Source organism: Corvus brachyrhynchos, unplaced genomic scaffold (assembly GCF_000691975.1).
Source record: "Corvus brachyrhynchos isolate BGI_N302 unplaced genomic scaffold, ASM69197v1 scaffold3, whole genome shotgun sequence".
Classification (NCBI taxonomy): Eukaryota; Metazoa; Chordata; class Aves; order Passeriformes; family Corvidae; genus Corvus; species Corvus brachyrhynchos.
The window spans coordinates 6,019,339-6,039,020 of NW_008237619.1; the positions used below are offsets into that span (position 1 = coordinate 6,019,339).

The 19,682-nt window shown below is 37.7% G+C and overlaps 1 protein-coding gene across 1 annotated transcript in view; it reads left to right on the top strand.

The window, feature by feature from the left end:
• The window catches only part of ABI3BP (ABI family member 3 binding protein), a 140,763-nt gene that overhangs the window by 107,542 nt on the left and 13,539 nt on the right, over window positions 1–19,682 (top strand). The window contains exons 49-54 of the mRNA XM_017731863.1: window positions 1,964–2,059; window positions 6,863–6,973; window positions 9,204–9,287; window positions 10,692–10,760; window positions 11,428–11,640; window positions 13,100–13,211. Coding sequence (XP_017587352.1) covers window positions 1,964–2,059; window positions 6,863–6,973; window positions 9,204–9,287; window positions 10,692–10,760; window positions 11,428–11,640; window positions 13,100–13,211 — 685 coding nt within the window. The remainder of the gene's footprint in view (window positions 1–1,963; window positions 2,060–6,862; window positions 6,974–9,203; window positions 9,288–10,691; window positions 10,761–11,427; window positions 11,641–13,099; window positions 13,212–19,682) is intronic.

Genomic DNA, 19,682 nt, shown 5'->3' on the forward strand with positions numbered 1-19,682 from the left:
TTCTAATAGTATTCTTCCTATTAAAGACACGGAGTTTAGTTTAAACATGTTCCAGACCTCATGAATGTTTCCAGGAAAAAATATAGAATTAAAAGAAGACACAAAGAGATATGCAAGTAATAGATCTATTCTCAATTCTGTTAAAAGTTTGGATGAATGTGATAAGTGCTTTTAAATAAGTTACATTAGGTAGGATAAGGCAAATGCTATGACAAATACAGCAAACTTTGGTTGTGCAGGTATCTTGTGTAAAAACACTAACTTTTATGTAACTTTAAAGTGTATTGAAATACTCAAAATGGGAGACTTTGTCAACATGAAAGTATTGTGGTTTGAAACTTTTCCTTATTTTTCATTACTACTTTACTAATGGCAGAAGAGCAATTCACGTTTCTGAAAAGAAAAAAGATTACTTCTTCTATCTAGAACGTATACAATATTTTGTTCATTCTTAGCTGATATAATTCAGAAAAGATTGTGATTCTAACTTAGATTTTAAGGAGCAGGATAGAGATAAGTTTTGCATGTTACAGTGTTTACAGAAAAAACTATTTAGATTTGTCATATATAATTGGGTGATTTAGTGTGAATTAGTCAATTAGTCAACATTTTGTTGATATGTTCACTGAAAGGTGAACTGAGAAACTAAACATGCTCTGACTATAACTCATGATGTACAAGATTATTTTTAATTTTTTTAGAGCTGGTGCTGGTCTTCTCATGCCTTTTCTTCCTTGAACATCACGCACATGAAGCATTGATAATCACTCTGGTGCTTTGTATATCTGAAGATCTAATTAATTGTTTTACTTACCTGAAGACAAATTGCAGTTACAGAAAGCCATATGATGTGTTCAGATATTTCAGACACAGGGACCAGGTCATCTGCATCTTGTTCCCAGCTTACTGCAAGTCTCATTACTTTAATCTTCAGTAAATTATTTATCATGTATGGGCTGTGGATTTGTAAGGAACATGCAACAAGAATGGTCAAATAGTAAAGTAATTGAAAAAGTATCTGCTTCATACCATCAAAATACTAGTGAAATGTCAAAACAAATTGAGAACCAGATTATAAACCTATGAAATCTTTAGCTGATTAGATCATGGTGGAATAGGGTTGGAATTTGATAATTAAAGTAATATTGAGGGGTTTTTTTAATATATCAAATTTTAGGGGTTTTTGTCTTCCATCTTGAGCAAGGGTGTGTGGGTTTTTTTCCCACAAACATGATGAAGTTGCAATGCATCTTATTGCTTTACTATATATACAGTTTTTATAAAGCAAGTATACTTACTTTTTGTAGAGAAAGCATATTAATTTAACAGTCTGGCTGTCCTATAAATACCAGCATGTGAAACAGTTGTTCTCTACCAGGAGTGGTGTTGATCTTTCTAATGCCACTTACATTTTTAAAACTGTGTTTATGTAACTTTTAAGTAGGACTTTCTCTCGTATACAAACTGAATGTTGTGTATACTTTGTCTCCTGTACTCCAAATATGGTGAATATATTTGGTCCAGAATTGCTCTAACTATTTATTATGGAGGCTGACCAGAAATCTTACTACGAGGAGAAAGTGAACTTTGCCCTTTGCAAGAATTAATGGACATTTTATTCTCTACACTGAAAAACTAGAATGTTCTCTCTTCTCATTTTTCCACGTATAATCTTGATTTAACTCATCTGTTACCTCTTCATCTTATTAATTTTCTCTTTCCAAATATACTTTACTAGAGGAATGTTTAAAATTAAACTGCAGGCTTTGTAGAACCAGATCACTTTCTACTTACATGAATAAGAAGTTAATGGATATCACTAAGTTATCAGTAAAAACAGACATGGGCCACATATGATGGTTTTGCACATCATGTCAACTGGAGTTTGAACATATGCAATATACAAGTGCTCCATTACTTGGTGCCACACTGTAGATACTTATTTCATTTCCTTTTTTCACAGATGACCTTTATGCACCTGAGGATACTGCCAGACCAATTGACACAGATGTCAAAAAACCTCCGGAATATGTTGATACCTGGCAAAAGCCAATTTCTGGTAAGGTTAATAAAAGTAGACAGTAAAGCAATTTTTAACAGTAGTTATTAAAATTAAAACACTGTCTTTTTTGCACACAAAGCACCTCCACTGAGAAGAAAAAATAGTTCTGAATCATCCTCATCAATACACATTCTCATGGCTGCAGGATGCTACTAAAAGAGATAAAAATAAGAGTATTTCATAGCCCCTACTTAGTCACGTACATATGCTTAATCACAACATATGGTAGAAATTATCACCACCAGAGTTGTATCCTTATGATCCAACAGCCACAATACTGTAAGCACTGATTTTTTTTCATGCTAATGGTTTCCACATAGCAAAGGTGAATAAGGTAAAAGCATAACCGACTTGTACTCCCATGTATGAGGAAGTTTTGTTGAATATTGGGATCATTGGGAAAATTAGAGCATTAGGCTTGAAGGAAAATAACAATGTGGAGTAAATCAGGTTACAGGTTTTTTTACAAGTGTAATACAAGACTTGTAAGGTTTACTTTTCTGGCAAGTCTTGCAATTATATTGTTTTGGGATGACCTTTGTATTTTTTGGTGCTTGCGTGCACCCTGCATGTTAAATAAATAGGGGGTTTTTTTCACTTTCCTCCAAGAAAAATTTCTTTCCAAACATGTGGGGGAGAGGCTGCTGAAACCTGCCTTCTATCAGAGGATGTTCATTTCGGATGGTCCTCTAAATTTGTCTCAAACCAAGACACGTATTTTCAAAACAATCAAAATATTTTGACTGAAAATGGCTTCTACAAACTGAACTTTAAAATAGGCTTTTTGTATTTCATGTTTTTCTAGTCAGCTCCTCAGAAATTTTGTTTCAGCTGGAAAGTCTTAGTATAGAATGTGTATGCCACGTATATATATATATTTACACAAACTTACTTACAACAGGTAAACACCCTGATGTGTAAAGAATTTATGTGTTTCTTAAGCATAACCAAGCACAGAATTTGCTTTAGCTGTGGTTTTTTTCTGACATACAAATTGTCTGAAAAGAAAATCTTTTTTGTTTTACTCTTGGATTTACTACTCAGTTGCAGCTGTTCTTTTTAGGTAGCTTCTCCTTTGAGAATATGTTGCTGTATTTTAAAACACTAATTTATAAACTGCTCGTTTTTCCTAATCCCTGTTGAATTTCCTTTGTACCTAATTTACCTCTACAAAGATAAGAGCCTATCTTGATGCCCAGGTTCTGATGTTCTATCATTTTCCAGTTTTTTCAGTCTGACCACTGTACTTTGCAAAGATTAAGTCTAGTGTGATATACTATTAGTAGCAGTTGAAGACAAACTGTAAGCTGAAAACAAGGGTGATGCTCTGCACTTTTTGTTACTGAATGTCAGGAAGTGGTGTTTCCTTAAGTAAATCCTGCTTGTGATTTGCAGAGACTTGAAGTTTTTTTATGCACATAGATTTGAAGGGATATTGATATCAGCTTTTACTCATTTTATGACACTGGATGTCTAAAGTTAAGCTTTTAGAGCTTTGAGGTGAGCCAATACCTTGAACTGTAGTTGTAAAAGGCATTAGGGTATATTACCACCATCCTGGGCCCTAGGGTGTATCACCGTGTCCCGCAGCCGTAGGGAGGAGAGAAGATCCAGCAGGCAGGAACTGTGCAGCAAGATTGATCTATTTAATTATTTTACAAACTCTTCTATAGACTTTTTTCTTCATAGTCTAATTGGACAAAGGATCAGCCACCCCTTGGGGGTGATTGGCTAAAATCCTAAAACATCCATTGTCAAAATATTTTTCTACTGTATTATAAACAAGACTTTTCAAGGCTGCAGGTGTTTGGTTGTTTACATAACTCTGCTACCTCTTCTGTGAGACAGAAAAGTCTCTCATGGGCTTAGAAAATAGCAAGAAAATCCTTGCTAGCAGCATTTTTGTATCCACAAGGGTATGGTTGTGAAATTAGCTACTACTGTTTCATAATTTTCTTGTATAACTGCAATCTCAGCTCTCTTCTTAAAATGTATATCAAAATTCATGGAATCATAGAATGGTTTGGGTTAGAAGGAACCTTTAAAGATCAGACATTTCCACCCCACCTGTCTTGGCACGGACACCTTCCAGCAGACCAGGTTTCTCCAAGCCCCATTCAACCTGGCCTTGAACAGTGCCAGGGATGGAGCATCCAAAATTTCACTGGGCAACCTGTGCAAGGGCCTCACCACACTCACAGTAAAGAATTTCTTCCTAATATCTAATCTAAATTAACTCTCTTCCAGTTTATATTACTATCTAACAGAAATCTACCCTTTAAAGAGTTTAAAACTGTTTCTTCTTGTCCTACCACTACAGGCCCTGTTAAAAACCCTTTCTCCATTTCTCTCACAAGCCCACTTTGAGTACTGAAGTTTGCACTAAAGTCTCTCTGCAGCCTTCTCTTCACATTAAACCCCAGCTCTCTCAAAGTTTCTTCATAGGAGAAGAGCTCCAGCCCTCTGATGGTTTTTGTGGCCCTTCCATGGCCTTGCTCTAACAGGCCCATGTTGTTGTGCTGGAGACCCCAGAGCTGGATGCAGTGCTCCAGGTGGGGCCTCGTGAGAGCAGACTGGTAGAATCACCTCTCTTGACCTGCTGGCCACACTTCTTTTGCTGCAGCCCAGGATATAGATGGTTTTCTGGGCTGTGAGCCCACATTGCTGGCTTGTCTCTAGTTTTCCGTCCACCAGTATCCTCAAGTCCATCTCTGCAGGGCAGATGTTTCCAATCTGTCTCTCATCTGGCCAGTGCTGAGAATGATGATTGTCCCAACCCAGGTGCGGGACCTTGCACTTGGCCGTGATGGACTTTAGGAGGTTTGCATTGGCCCACTGCTCAACCTGCCTGGGTTGTCTGGAGGGGATCCCTTCCCTCCAGTGTGTCCACTGCAGGACCAGCTTGGTGACATCCCCAGAACTACTGAGGGTGCACTCATTCCCACTACGTCACCAATGAAGATGTCTGCCCTAAGAGGCTGCTCATCCTTCTCTTTCATCAAGAGTGACTGAGTCAAGGAAATAGACTCCCACTCCATAAAGAAACCTTGAGATTAATTAAATCCAAATATTTCACTATGCTGTTGTCCTTACAAGAATCTACACTATCACGAAATCCCTAAATTTTATTGTGCATCCTAGTTTACAAGTTCAGTCTCTACACATTGGTAATTAGGTTTGGTAGCATCATCAACCATCACCTGAATCATCGTGGGAAGTAGCAGAAGGGAAAAGCAGGAATTCTTGTTTTTCCAGAGTACAGTACATTAGATTCAATTGTGACCCAGGCACTGAATGTGATGTTTTAGTTTTTCTGTAACTGTTGTAGTTGTGCTGTTCAGAAAATATGATAGAAACCACTGGCAAGTCAATACTTGCACATTTTTACCTCATAAATATCTTGGACAATCCCATTCTCTAATTATGGGCAGGGGGAAAAGTAATGATGAATACTGCCATATGGTAGTATCTAGGGTATGATGACTTATATATACAAAAACTTATTATACTTTTTCAGGCCTTAGGCATATTTTTTTATCTCCATTTGGAGATTAAGAATGAATATGAAGCCTACAAATACTATTTTCAAAACCACTACATCTTCCTGAATTAGACAGAGCATTATTTTCTGTCTTGATCTGAGGGATTAAAAAAAACCAAACCAACAACAACTGTTTTATAAGTGATTGCAAGAATCCAAAAAGGAACAGGGAAGAGAGAGATGGAGATATTTCTGTTTGTGTGTTGTAAGTATTTCTAAAAAATTGCTCCTAAATGAGTCTTTGGATCTGCTCCCTTCTCGCCCACAAGCTCTCTATTTATAGGGTAAACTAAGGTCTGATACACAGAACCTGAGGTACCTTATGGAGCCAGTAATTCAGTATCAGGCAACTTGCATAGTTGTTGACATTGGCAGCATTATAAGAATTATATTACTCTTGAGGATTTTCTCCTTTTAGGTACAAAAAGTCTTTTGTTACATAAATGTGTTGCACATATCTCCTGGATTTTCTTAAGGAAAGAAGGGCAAAGGTGAATAGTGGAACAAAAATCTTTTCCTTTGCCTTTCCTTTGCATAATAAAATCCTTCAAAATTGTCTGGAAAATACAGTAGAATGATTTGTAAGTATGAATTAAGGGGCTTAGGTTTTCCTTTTAGACCTCACTGTCAAAGGACATTATCAGATAAATTCAATAGATTCCAGCTGGAGCTGCACATTGAAATAACCAAGTTGGGTGCTTCAAAAATTTCTACCACAGTAATTGTCTTCAGCTATGTCAGTGTATGAGGTGACAGTAACTTTTTTAGTTTTGAATGGCATAGAATAAACTGTTCCTAATGATAATTTCATTTTCTTACATGTTTTGCTTCAAGCTGAGGGTGGCCGGTTGTATTAGTCAGAAAGTACAAGAGGTCAGAAATTTTGTAAAAATGTTTCCTAGCACGTTGAGGTGGTGTTTACTGTGTGAAGATATATACATTTGAATGCCAAAAAATAACTGTTGACAGAAATGAGTAACTACACAGAAAGTGAATCACTGAAACACTTGTACAAAGTCCCAAAGGAGCTACATTTTTTCAGTGTAAACTTGGTTTAAAACTTCATGGCACACACTTCTCAGAGAATGTAAGGCTGAAAATGCAACTCAGATCAGCTCCTAATCTCACCTCTCCACTTTTGATACTAAATCAGGCATGAAACATTGCTTGAGAAGTCAGAATATAACTTCTAGTATGTTTCTGATTTTATGGAATTTGAGGTTAAATAATTAATAATGCTGTCATGTAATGTCATTCAGTGACTAGATCACCTGGCCCTCAGCACCCTCCTATACCTCCTGCCAAGCCTACACAAATGAGAAGAAAACCTCTGCCTCCAAACACCGTGACTGGTAAACCCGGGAGTCCAGGTATCTCAGCCTTTTCAGCATAAATATTTTATTGTGTGTGAGATAATAGTGTATAAGAGGGTATAGGAGAATTCTACAGCATAGATTTCTTTGATCTGTGATATTCCTATTTTATTTTAATTTTATCCTGAAGCAGATATTCAGTATCCAAAAGGATGCTTTGTCAGTGAATTCTATGTAAGAATCCTTAGGCTAACATTACTCCAGGTAGTCAGGAACTGTCATCTCCTTAAGCTTAGCATCATGACAACTCCTTTTCTCTTCCTATTGCTCTCTGTAGTTCCTTGGAAATATACAGGTCTCAGCTCTACTGGATTTCCTGTTGTGGTTTTTTGGGGGTTATTTCATTTGGGACTTTGTGTGCTATTAAGGTACTAAAGACCTAAACAATTTGTTAATATTTTGTGCAGCAGATGAATAGGAAGGATCTCCAAGCTGGATGAGACAAGCTATATATTTACTCATCAGCAGAGCCAAGATTGAAATGCTGTGTCTGTACTTGTCATTGATGGGTGGTGTTTCCTTAGTAATAGTTCCAACAAAACAGAAGACATCATCAGTCTTAGACTTGATATATTTTCTTTTGCTTGTATTGGGATCTATACTAATTTTCTCCAGTAAGTGTCTAATTAATTTACCAGTGGTTTGAAATTTCACCCTTTTTCCTTACAGTAGAGGCCAGGTTATGTGTTAGTCAGCAGTTACCATACCTTCCTAGGCTTTCAAGATGGAATAAATTGGTTAAATGATCTGGTTCTTCCTTGTGGGGCCAGTAGAAGATTTTTCCTTCTTCTGTGTTTCCTAGTGTTTTATCCAGCTTAGTTTTAAACACTATTATTTTGTTTCTTCTGGTTCCCTGGAGAGACAGTTCCACTGTACTAACAGGAAAAATTTGCCTCAATGTTCTTCTTGGATTTTCCCTGTTAGAATTCTGTCCTCTTTCTCATTAACACTGTGATTAATTCTTTACTTGCATCTTTCTAACTCATAGAGTGGATATTATGGAAAGGTTTCTATGCAGACATTAAAAGTCTCCTGAATGGGAAAAAAACCCAAAAAGGAAATGAGAGTTCTAGAAGCTTTGGGAAACTGATCTCTAGTGAGAATCTTTCAAATTTCCACTTTATTAAGAAAATTAGTGGAAAGTACAGATTTTTGTTGTTTTAAATTTGGCTCACCTGAGTTCTGCCTTCAGTCTCCATGTTCTACGACATATATAAAGGAGAGGTAACTACATTACCTAGTTCTTCACTCTTCAGGGTTGAGATTTCACTGTCATGTCATGGTTATCTGGGATGGGTTATCTGCATGTTTTGTGAATTTAATTCTTGTCTTTTTCAGCTATTTTGAAAGAAATCAAGACATCCTTTACCATGGATTGTTTGCCTCTTAGAAACCTGTTTTCTTTATTAGGTGGTAACAGATGAAGAGTAAAAGCAATGTCACATAACCTAAATATTTTTTTAAATAGCTATGTAATTATAGGAGATAATATTGCCTTTATCAGTCAGTTTCTGTCCAGACTTGTGGAACCTACTACAGAAATGAGTTCAGAAAGAAAACATTTTTCCTTGAATCATATAGTGCTGTAAACGTTGAAAATGCTGAACTTGGCTGCATTTTCTTTGCTTTCATTTGAAGTCTATCTTAATTTCATTAAGTGGAAGCTCCAGTACTGTTCCATGGTTAAACTGTTAATGCAGACCACAATTAAGGACTTGGTGTTTATCACTGTAAATGTTCCATCCCCACCCTTGCTAATGTATGTGCTGTATTGAGAGCAGAAATGAATCTTACCTACATTTGAGGGAAGAATCCAAGTTTCAGTTGCTGACTTCAGCTACTGTGCCTTGCAACTCATGAAGAAATGTGCTCTTTCTTTAAGGAGCAGCAATGTCATTGCTGGTCATTTTGCATCCTTTTACCAGTCTGTGTAGGATGGTTCTGTGCACTAAACCAGGTTATATTCTAGCTGACTAAAGTCTTCCAAGACAACCTCAAAGTAGCAAAGAATTTTCTTACTGGGTTTCAGGATTAGGTTACATCTGCAACTAGCACAATTCAGAACTTTCCTAAATCCAGCTGAGGGATTACCATGATTTGAATGAAAATACTTGTTGCATGAAGCAGTTGTCACACATCTGAGTTCTCTTAGAAAATCAGAAAGCTGTTTAACTCCGTGAAACACTGAATATCTTGTTGCTACAAGTGCCTCCATCTGTCACTTTAGCTAAGCCTGCTGGACCAACACCACCTGTGAGGACAGGAACATTATATAAGACACCGACAGCTTTTGCAACTCCAGAGTATTATGGTGAGCATATTACTAACAGTTCTGGTTTCTTCTTTTTTCTTTTTTCTTTTTTTTTTGATTAACATTAGGGTTTCCATTTTTCTTTTGTTTCCCTTCCCTGAACTTTATTGATGCATTGTATATTTAACATAAAAAGTGTTCTGGCTGGCGTGATTCTGGTATCATTTATGCCACTTAGTAACTTTCCTGATTTTACTGAGATCATCTAGATCCCTTCTGTTACACATCTTGGTAACTGAGAACATGACTGGCCTTCCATCTTCCTAGAAATCCATACATGCTTAGTAGGCTTTCATTACTATTCAGTGGCACTTTAAAGCTGTGCAAAGAGTAGATAAGGCACTTCTTTTCCTGAATGTTTCAATTTTCCCAGGACATAAATTCAAAGTATTATTTGTCAGTGACTGATAGTGCTCATCACAGATGTGATGTCCTCCTACTTACTTGATCTAACTGCCACCATTTAAACAGAAAAAATTGTTGCAGTGCAATCACAGTGGTCAATGGGTAATTTGCCCTTTATAAAACTGGGAGTTGATTACAAATTCAGAGCTAAGTCTTTTCAAGGTGTCGTACAGTAATGGGTTTGGAGGAGCATGTGCTTAGAATTTTTGAGCCCAAGTCTGCAGTTCTTGGTATATTTTCATGAATGTTGCTGTTTCTAATCTTCCTGCATTTACAGTAATACTTTAATTCTTTTCTCCTTACAGTGGTCATGAACTCACTGTGACCCTTAATGCTCAGTAAAGCAAGCTGGATGCTAGATTCATTTATAAATGCTTGTTGGGGATGTATTGTGTTTTACCTCTTGAGGTCCACTGTAGTATTTGCATCGTGTTTGGTGTAGTGGCTAATTAATACAACATTGTATCATGAAATCTGACTGCTTTAGCACATTTCTGTTCACCAGTGTATTTGCTTTCAATTTCCTTCAAATTTTGTGGAAGTTGTACACTCTGGAAACGACTGAATTTTTTATTTCCTTGTTATTTTTAGAGAAGTTACTGTGCCAAAGTAATAGTTCTGTATATCCTAGGAACATAAAAAAGCTCCAAGCTACATAGCCAGTACAGTGCAAAAAGATCATTTTTAAAGGTCTAAAAAGTATTACATATATAGTACATATATTGCATGAACTGAATCCAGCAGCAGTCATGAAATCTGTCATTTTCATTATGGCTGGCTGTACTAGCAGGTAAGTACAGGGTTCACACAGCATCACAGACAAAATGGGCTCCCTAAAATGAAGAGACAGATCTGGCAGCAGAGATCTACTATTTATCTATTCTTATCATGATTTAAAATGCCAAAGGAACTGTGAAATGCTGCAGTTCTAACACTGAAATTTTGTATTATATTATAATTGTGTATAATTGTATTATATTATATTTGTGTTTCCTACAGTTGATGCAACTGTCTTCAGCTCAAGTCCTACATCAGAAACAGATTCTTCAGGCAAACCAAGGTACCAAGGTAGGATATTCATTTTATTTCCAGGAGCATATGAAGTCTGACCTATCTTGCATAAAAATTATCTTATTTGGTTAGTCAAAGGCCAAAATTTTACTTAATTCTGTATCACTTTAGTGGCAGATGAAAGAGCTGTAGCACAAACCAGCATCTTCTTGACTGAATTTTACTTTCTGGACTAAACTTGTTGCTCCTTCTGGTGGAATGAAGTGTATATGAAGTCTTTGTATTAGCATACCTTTCAAAAGCTGCAAGTAGAATTATAGCGTCATTTTACTATAGAAGAAATAAGGTTGATTTTCCTATTTTGTGACAGATTATTTCAAACAGTGTGTATCACCTGCTAATACTTTCAGAATGTCATTTCCTCAGTGGTGCCAGTAGGAAGGGGATGAAGGTAGTGCAGATTCCAGGTCTAAAAACAATAAGTAAAATCTTAAAAATCAGCAAAAAACCAAAAAACAACCACAAAAACATAAACAGAACCCAAAAAACCAAAAATGAGAACAAGTAGCTTAATATTGAATGGATGAGTTTATTCTGAAAGTTTTGTGTTTGACTTGTGCAGACTTTTGCTTGCTGTCCTGGGATGGATGTTGTGCACCAGGTGAAACGGCACTGCCATTTTGTAAAAAACTATTGAATAACAGCTCTTTCCTATTGTTCTTAGCCCCCCATGTCAAGTACATGAAGAAAGATGATGATGTGCCTTGCTCCATCACAAGCTCTCTTGAACATTTTCCTCAAGAAGAAGCTGGCAGCAAGGAAGAACCCACTCGTCCTCCACAAAATCCTCCAACCAACCTCACGGTGGTGACTGTAGAGGGCTGTCCAACATTTGTCATATTGGACTGGGAAAAACCAGACAATGACACTGTTACAGGTTGGTTTGAATTTCTTTCCTCCATTGTGTGATAATACAGTATTCCCAGCTTAATTTACTTTCATAGTAGTTTTTTGCCATTTGAAAGTACTTTAATCCCCAGGGATTAAAGGAGCCCATTGCTTTTATTTTGTGCTACTGTCAGCTCCAGTGTGGATAAGAAAATGCTACTAGATTATAACAAGATTTACACAACTAGGATCAGTGGTGTCAGTGACGATACAAAAATATTCTTAAGAAGTATGACTCTGTATCTTCTCCAATTTTCTGGCTTCTCTCTGTACAGGATGTGGTAAGATCTAGTCAAGAAGTTCCAACAGTACAACACTATATACAGATGCACACACATAGTGTAGACATCTTTCTTGACCTGAGGATGTTGTTTAACAGTGGGCCAGACACAATCAAAGTTTACATGCGTCTTGTAAGTCAGTAGAACTTTTCCAGCATAATACTAGCAGTATCCACTGCAAGAGGGTCAATAAACTCTCTCTATTAAAAGAATCTGGGTTTTTTTCATTAATAAAGGAAGGGGTTTGTATTGAGAATAAATGCATGTGAGTCATGCAGGACTCAGCACACAGACAGGTAAACATGCAAGATGGCCATTCCTAATTCCTCTGTCATCTTCTGGACACTAGCTGACAAAGACTAACGATGAAGTTAGCTAACAACTCAGTTAATGACTCATCAAAATCAATTCTGAAATCAAAAGAAGGCATTGAGTCCTGTTTTCTGAAAACAGTGATTGCTTAATATTGGCACCAGTATGACACTACTTGTTTAGACAGGCTTAAATCAATTTTTCTGTCATCTCTATTTTTTTAGTTTATGTATGTTTTTCCAATCATCTTATTTTGGCATCACGTCTCTTTTTTTTTTTAATAAATGCACTGTTTCAGATAGAAAGGTGGAAACAGAAAATGTAATTTGTTGCATCATTTTGTTCTTTGAATGGTTACTGTGCTTGACTTTAATAGTGTACAAGGGATTTCATTGGGTATGCCCAAAAACAAAATGTAATGGAAAGGTCAGACAAATAACAACCAAAACAGTGAGCAAACTCACCTCCTTGTTTTCATGAAAACTGCAAGTGTCAGAAGCCAAGACCATTTTGCTCATGCTTTGCTCCTGTTGTGTTGCCACAGAAATGTAGGGCAGTTTGTTGCCTTGTGCACTGAGTAACAAGCAGGCCCTGGGTGGACTCAGTAGTTCTTGGTGTGTGTGTCTGTGTGTACATGCACGTATTTGCATGCTCATTCATTTCCTGCATTTTCTTTTCCAACTCGAGTGAATTAAAAAGTCCAAATCGTGTATTGACTTCAGGCTGGCAAAAGGCAGAAAGATTGAATTCCTGTAAAATTGCTTACTCATTCACTATCTGGTTGTACTTAGGTATGTACTTAGGATGCTCACGAGATGTTACTTAATCAAATTTTTCTTTACCGTAATTTTCCAGAGTATGAGGTTGTGTCAACTGAAAATGGAGGAAGTGATGGTGAAAAGGAGAAATCAATAATCACTACAAATCAAACCCATTCTACTGTGGAAAACCTAAAACCTGATACAAGGTAATTAAATAATATCATTTTCTAAATTAATCCAACTAATTTAGACTGTCAGCTGTCTGCCACTTCAAATGAAAATACCTATGGAAATAAGAACCAATTGGTTTTACTCCTGTTTTGATAGAAAAAAAAGGTATGGTTTGGTTTTGCTTTCTTGTAAGTTAACAGATAAAACACATTTGAGGAATCTTTAGGAAATTTCCAGGAGTATTTGTTGTCTGGACAAGCTGCAGAAGTGACCTGTCCTATCAGAAAGACTAACTGTCAAATTTAGGAAAGTTACTGTGGAGAGGAAAAACACATTTGTCCTGAATACGTTGCTTTCTTTCAGTGTCTTAAAAGAGCTGGCAAATTAAAAATGAGTAAGTGAATTCCAGTTGATGGCATGCCTCTCATGCAACTAGTCCAAATAAGCATGATCTATCTTTAAATATCATATCCCATAAAAAAGTATTCTTCTTTTTATGGTAAAATTCAGAGCAGGGAAGAAAACCACTTGTCTTTTGTTACGTTGTTTATTAATTGCATCAGAAATTTAATGAGTGACACTTGGGGTTTTTCCTGTAAGACCATCCATTTGGTGTTGGTGAATGGATTTTCTATTAATATCATCCATAAATTGGAAACACAGCACAAAATTCTGCATAGAGCCCATGTTGAACCTTGATTTTTAGGCAATGTGTGGTGTAATCTGGGATGTTGGTTCAAGCTCATGTACATGTTACCAGCAGGTCCTAGGAGAAGGAATGAGGAGCTATCATAAAGTGGAAGACAAGGGGAGAGAATTTGAAAAACAAAATACATGGGCAAATTGTGATACTCCAAAAGAGCTTCTTTGACAGACTTCAGAAGATGGGCTCACAAGATGGGCTAGAATTGCTGTTTGTCTTCAAGAATGCCTGTGTTATTTCCTAAAGGCATGTGGCTTGTGAGAGAGTGAACTCTGCAGCTATGTTGTTCTGTCATGTTAAGAGGCAATTAGAATATATTAGCAATACCTAGCTTGGGCACCAGGCATTGCTTTTCTTGATCAGCTGAAAAGGCTTATAAGAGATAGCAAAACAATGTATTTCTGGAGTAGTGACTAAGAAAGGGAGTAGGTGCTGCTGAAGTTGTCAGGCTGTGCTGTTTGTGTTTTCACTTCAGTTCTGTTTTGAAATAATACAGCTGCACCTTTGAAAAGAGCTCTGTGTTATTAAGCAGATTCTCTTTCATTACACATTCAAACTCTTCATGTCACATATGGTGGCAGAGATGGAATGGATTTGGTTAAGTGTGGAAGGACATGGAAGCAGAGCAAAACCCTTACTGCTGGGAGCAGTGTCCATATGATCATAAGAGAAGAGCTTTCTACAGTGCTCTTTGCTCAGAAAGGAACAAGATGGAGATGGGCAGATCCAGCTAGAACCATTGGAAAGGTCATAATGAAGGCAGAAACTATGCAGAAGCAACTAAGATGGTTTTTTAACTTCAATTAGCAACACCTGTGAGAAGACTTTCAGGTTTTGGTAGGCAAGAGCAAACCAAAGACCATGGAGGACAGCTGTCTTTTGAAGTGTGCATTTTGTTACAAGGAGCTAGATAGGAAATCAGGAATGACTGGTGGAGGCTGACTTAAGATATAAAGGGATAACTTTTCCTGAGGAGGGAGCAGCTACCATTCACCAACCCCAGCCTCAAAAAGAAAGACAGTCGAAGTCTCTATGGATCCAGGAGGCCATTGCCCAAAACTGAAAATCTTTGATACAAATTGCAGTGGTGCATGTCCCTCGAGTCTCACCAGATTTAAGGATGTAGCGTCTTCAGAGTGGCTCTGTTCAATAAAACTCCCGTTCCAAGCAAAATGTATGTTTCCTAATTCTGAGGACACCTTGAGAGCTTTGGCAGAAGCACAAGTTACTGTTACCATTTAAATCCCGGCTTGCTGGCACACTAAACTCAGGGAAAACAAGAAAGTGATTAAGACAGTTGGCATCATGTAGACAGTATCTGTTCTGCCAAGGAACATCATATGTCCATAATAAAAGTCTCCTGTCTATCAGGAGCTGCTCATTAGATGAAGGAAATGGATTTGTGGACAAAACTGACTGCAAATGGGAGGAAGAGTGACAATTAAACACAGCTCAATATTCATTAACAGAGTCCCTGAAATGTCTAAAAATTCATCAAGTAATACATTAAGACTGGGAAGGAAACTTTTCCATAACTAGCCTTAAAGAAAAGAGCTGTAGAAGAGGTGGAACTGGAAAAGAAACTTGGAGGAGAAACAGAAATCCCTCCCACAAGCAATCAGCAATTACAAAAGTACCAGCAATATATGGAAAGAGAGATGCTCAGTAGCAGAAGGTGGATTAACGGGGAAGAACCTCTTGGCCTTGCAACACTTTGGAGAAACTGACAAGCTGAATTAGAGACCCTATTTTTTCCAGCTTTCCTGAAGCCCTCAGTGAGGCTCATGTGAATCCCCAGTGCTGCTCTGAAGGTCCAGTGCGTTCAGAGGCAGTTCAGGACAGATCTAAAGCAGACAGACCTAAACAAAGGCTTCCCAAAAAGGCATAAAAATGTTTGTGAATGTGTTACCTCAGCCTTCATGGCTAAGTTGAAACCAGAAAGACCCTAAAGCAGCAAGCCAGCTCAAGCCTGTAGTTGTGCAGTTGAGTTGTGTGGATGTACACTCTTGAGGAGCTGTACATGGCAGAGATGGTCTGCAGTCACAGTGGCCAAGGTCTAGCATCCTGCTGAGGTACTTCAGGTAGGATATGGTAGTTCCTGTCCCAGAAGCTAAAGAGTTAATTGCCCACAACCCGCAGGAGGGAAGCAAGACAAACAACTTTTCAGTGTGAAGGGGGCAGAACAAGCAGCAGAGAAAACCTGAGTGCATCTGAGCCTGACAGATGATGCTGTTTGTTTGCTTTTGTCTTCTGCATTCTTCATTCAAATAGGTCATACTGCTACACCTCTGGGAAGCTCTGCAGCAAGGCAGACACCCTTCTTTCTTTGAGCTGGCCTTTTCACAATGCAGCTTTTAAAGATTAGGAGATAATGACCAGACTTTAAATATTTCAGGAATTTGGATAGTGTTAGGGAGGCAACAAAGAGACTTTTACAGTCGCTCATCAAAAATTGCATGTGCGACTTCGGCTGTCAGTAAGTACAAACACAGAAGTTAAATGGGATGAGGATTATCATGCAGTATTCTGCGTGTCCATTTAGCTGTCTGAAAAGTGACTAGATCCAGAAAAAATGCACTGGCTGAGAAAAGAGTTCTGACTTTGAGTACAGTTATCTAGTGTTTGGTTTTAGCAGACTCATACCATGGTAATATGGAGATGAAAATGAAAATGGACTTTCATAAGTATACAACAACTTGTGAAGGTTACTTTTAAACAAATAAAGTTCTTTATGTTATGGCAATTGCCTTTCTGCCTTATATATGCCAGCTTTATGTGTTCTTGGTGACTTGACTGGAAGACTGATACTCCGAGATGAAAGTAAAACAGAGATTTGAAAAACTTCTGGCTGCGAGGGCATAGGCCCTTTAAATAAATGTGGGGCACAGTCAGCTGCTTTCTAATGCAACTGATTGTTTGGGGTTTTTGTCTTAAAGAAATGTTTTAGAGGCTCCTGTACAGTGTGATTTCATTGGAATGCTGAGATCCATATGTTTTTTTCCCAAGGAAAGACATATCATATCCATGCCATCAACAACTGCTTCACAGTTGACAACCACACATTAGTTTAAAGGATTTTTCCTTATAGGACAAATATTTTATCCTCTTTTTCACCTAGAGAATTGCCAAACATGGGGGTTGCAGGATTTCAAATCTTAGATGACTTCTGATCATTTAAATAACCTGGAAAGTTCAAATCTTGATATCCATTATTTGGTTAGTCAGAGTTCCTGAAACTGGTACCCTTGCTGGCCCTAGACTGCTGTCTGGCTTCAGTCTATAATTCTGTTTAATTTCATCAGATAGTTTGCTTCTGATTGTAACCTTTACCTGAAATATCTCAAAGCATGTAGTGTGGTTATGCTATATGAGCTAGATAACTATATATATCTTCCTTCTACAGATAGTTAATGGGGTATAACTGCTGCCTGAAGAAAACTTCCTCTTGTTTATGAATGTTTTCTGCTTAAACATTTCTATTCTAGATGTACTTCTGTAATCTAATATTCACCTATAAGCTGTTGATTATGACTTTGTAATGTAGTTAGCTTTTGTTACCCTTTATATTATTTCCAAGAATTTTAGAGTAGGTCCAGGTCACATTTCACTCAGCCCCCTGTTCAGTATCACACTGAAACACACCAAAATCTCTGCAGTTTTTGCCATCTTTATTCTTCTGTTAGTGAAATGACTGTAACAGCCAAAAGCCATCTATTCTTCTTTCTCCTGGTTAGCCTGAACCAAGTAGTGAGCTACTCAGATTTTACTCTGTTGCTCAAGCAGTGAATGACTGTAACTACTGTACTTGATCAACCCCGAGCTCAAAGCAGCTAAGTCAGTCCTGTCATGAAAAGGGGCCTGGACCAGGACACCTTCATAGGTGTCTTACAGTATAAATTATTGTGAGATTGGATCTTAGGGGCAGTTTCTGATCTTGTAGATCTCTGTTTCCTCCAGTTTCTTTAATGCAGGCCAAGGTAGCTTAGTGCATTAATGCAAATGTCATTTCTACCTCAGCAAAGAAAAATGAGAGAAACAAATGCACTAGTAGGAACTAACAATTTTTCATCCTCCACATGGAAATTCTGCGATTCTTATAGTGAGAAATGTACTGTTTATTCCACTTGGAAAAGAGTCAAACTACAAGACTGATCGTTTTGGTCAAAGTAGTTACAGTCTAACTTCCAAGCAGCCATTTGAGGAATGAGACCTGTAATATTCCATCTAAGTTGACATACAGGTCTCCTGTTTCTGAGTTTCCTTACAAGGCTGCTCACCCTGGGACTCCCAGTACCACTGGCATACCCAGGACTCTGCTCTTTCCTTGTTTTACATTAAAACTGCACTTCATAAGGAAGTATTGCAGTAACTTCTCCTATGTTAATAGTCAAGCAGTATCTCCCATATGTGAGTCAAGATAAGGTCATTATCCACCATTTTCAGTATTTTTCTCCTTGAGCTGTTTGTTTGGAATAAACATTGAGAGGCCTGAGATAGAAATGGCCTTACTGTAGTTTTTGTTGTCTTCATTCCATCTCTTGTGTAGTAATAATGGTGTTCCTCTGCATATTCTCTTTGGAAAAAAAATGGGTTTCACCGACCTGTAGTTTTTTCATGGACTTTCCTAGCCTAAAATATTAAATGCAGATGTTGTTTGGGTTTTTTTTCCAATGAGATTTTTTGTTATTTCTTCTGGTTTCTCTGCCAAAATATGTAGTTCTTATTTCTGTATCCCTGCCCTATCTTGAAACTTTTTTTTTTGTCAGTGTACATTTTCTCTTTCATTCTAGTGGTTTGTTTAAGAGCAACGAAGTCCACAGAACAGACCATAATGTCCAGGAAGTTTTACAGCCCAAATTTCTATAGAAGCCTTCAAAAAAGAGCCTGAAGATTGTTGAAAGCTGTTGTCATGCATGTTTGTGATGGCACTAATGGGAAGGCAGTAAAGAAATATATTAAGGCTTGTGCAAAATAGCTCTGGGGATGTTTGAGTAGCCATTGAAGGATGTGTCCCACCAGCCAACTTGTGTAGAAAAAGAGTATTAATAAGAAATAAAAAGCCTGTGATGCTTGCATTCCACAGTTTTGTATAACTTCCCATTAGGTACTGATCCGTTTCCCCATTAATTATTTTGGTGATTTCAAATATAATCTTCTCCTTTTAAAAAATGTTTTGAGTGGTCTCTTTCAGACTTCTGGGTTAGATTGTGTCCCAAGGCTGTTATCACCTTTATCTAATATTGTTTTGGATTGCACTTAACACCCAAAATATGCTAATCCCATACAAGGAAAAAACCAAGAAAACCTCTTTCAATGCAGAGAGCTTAGCTTTTGATAACAGCAAGGGTCTAGAGGTAGGAGCTACTGTGAAAGCTTTAATGCAGCAAAATTCAGAAAGTGGCAGAAAAATGCTGGAGGTTTCTATTTGTTTTTAAGTGACAGATTTTGTATTAAATTGCTGTTGATATCAGGATTCATGAGTAAGCATTTCCCATTTCTCTTAGCTTTCTTTCAACTTTGTTAGGAGAAAGATTCCTCAAACAAGCGTAGCAGCCTTCCCCTTCCCCTTCCCTCCCCCTCCCTTCCCTCTTCTTTCTCTTTCTTTCCTGACCACACTGCCATCCAAGCACACTCTGCAGAGACAGCAGCTCCGTGCACAACCCTGCACAGTTGACATCCAACTCCAGCTTCTCCCCAGCAATAGACCTGAAGTCCCAGGACTGTACTCAGCTGCTCCAGTTCTCCTATTATGGTGAAAATCTCTCTTCACCTATTTTCAGTTCTGCAATCTTCAATCTTCTCC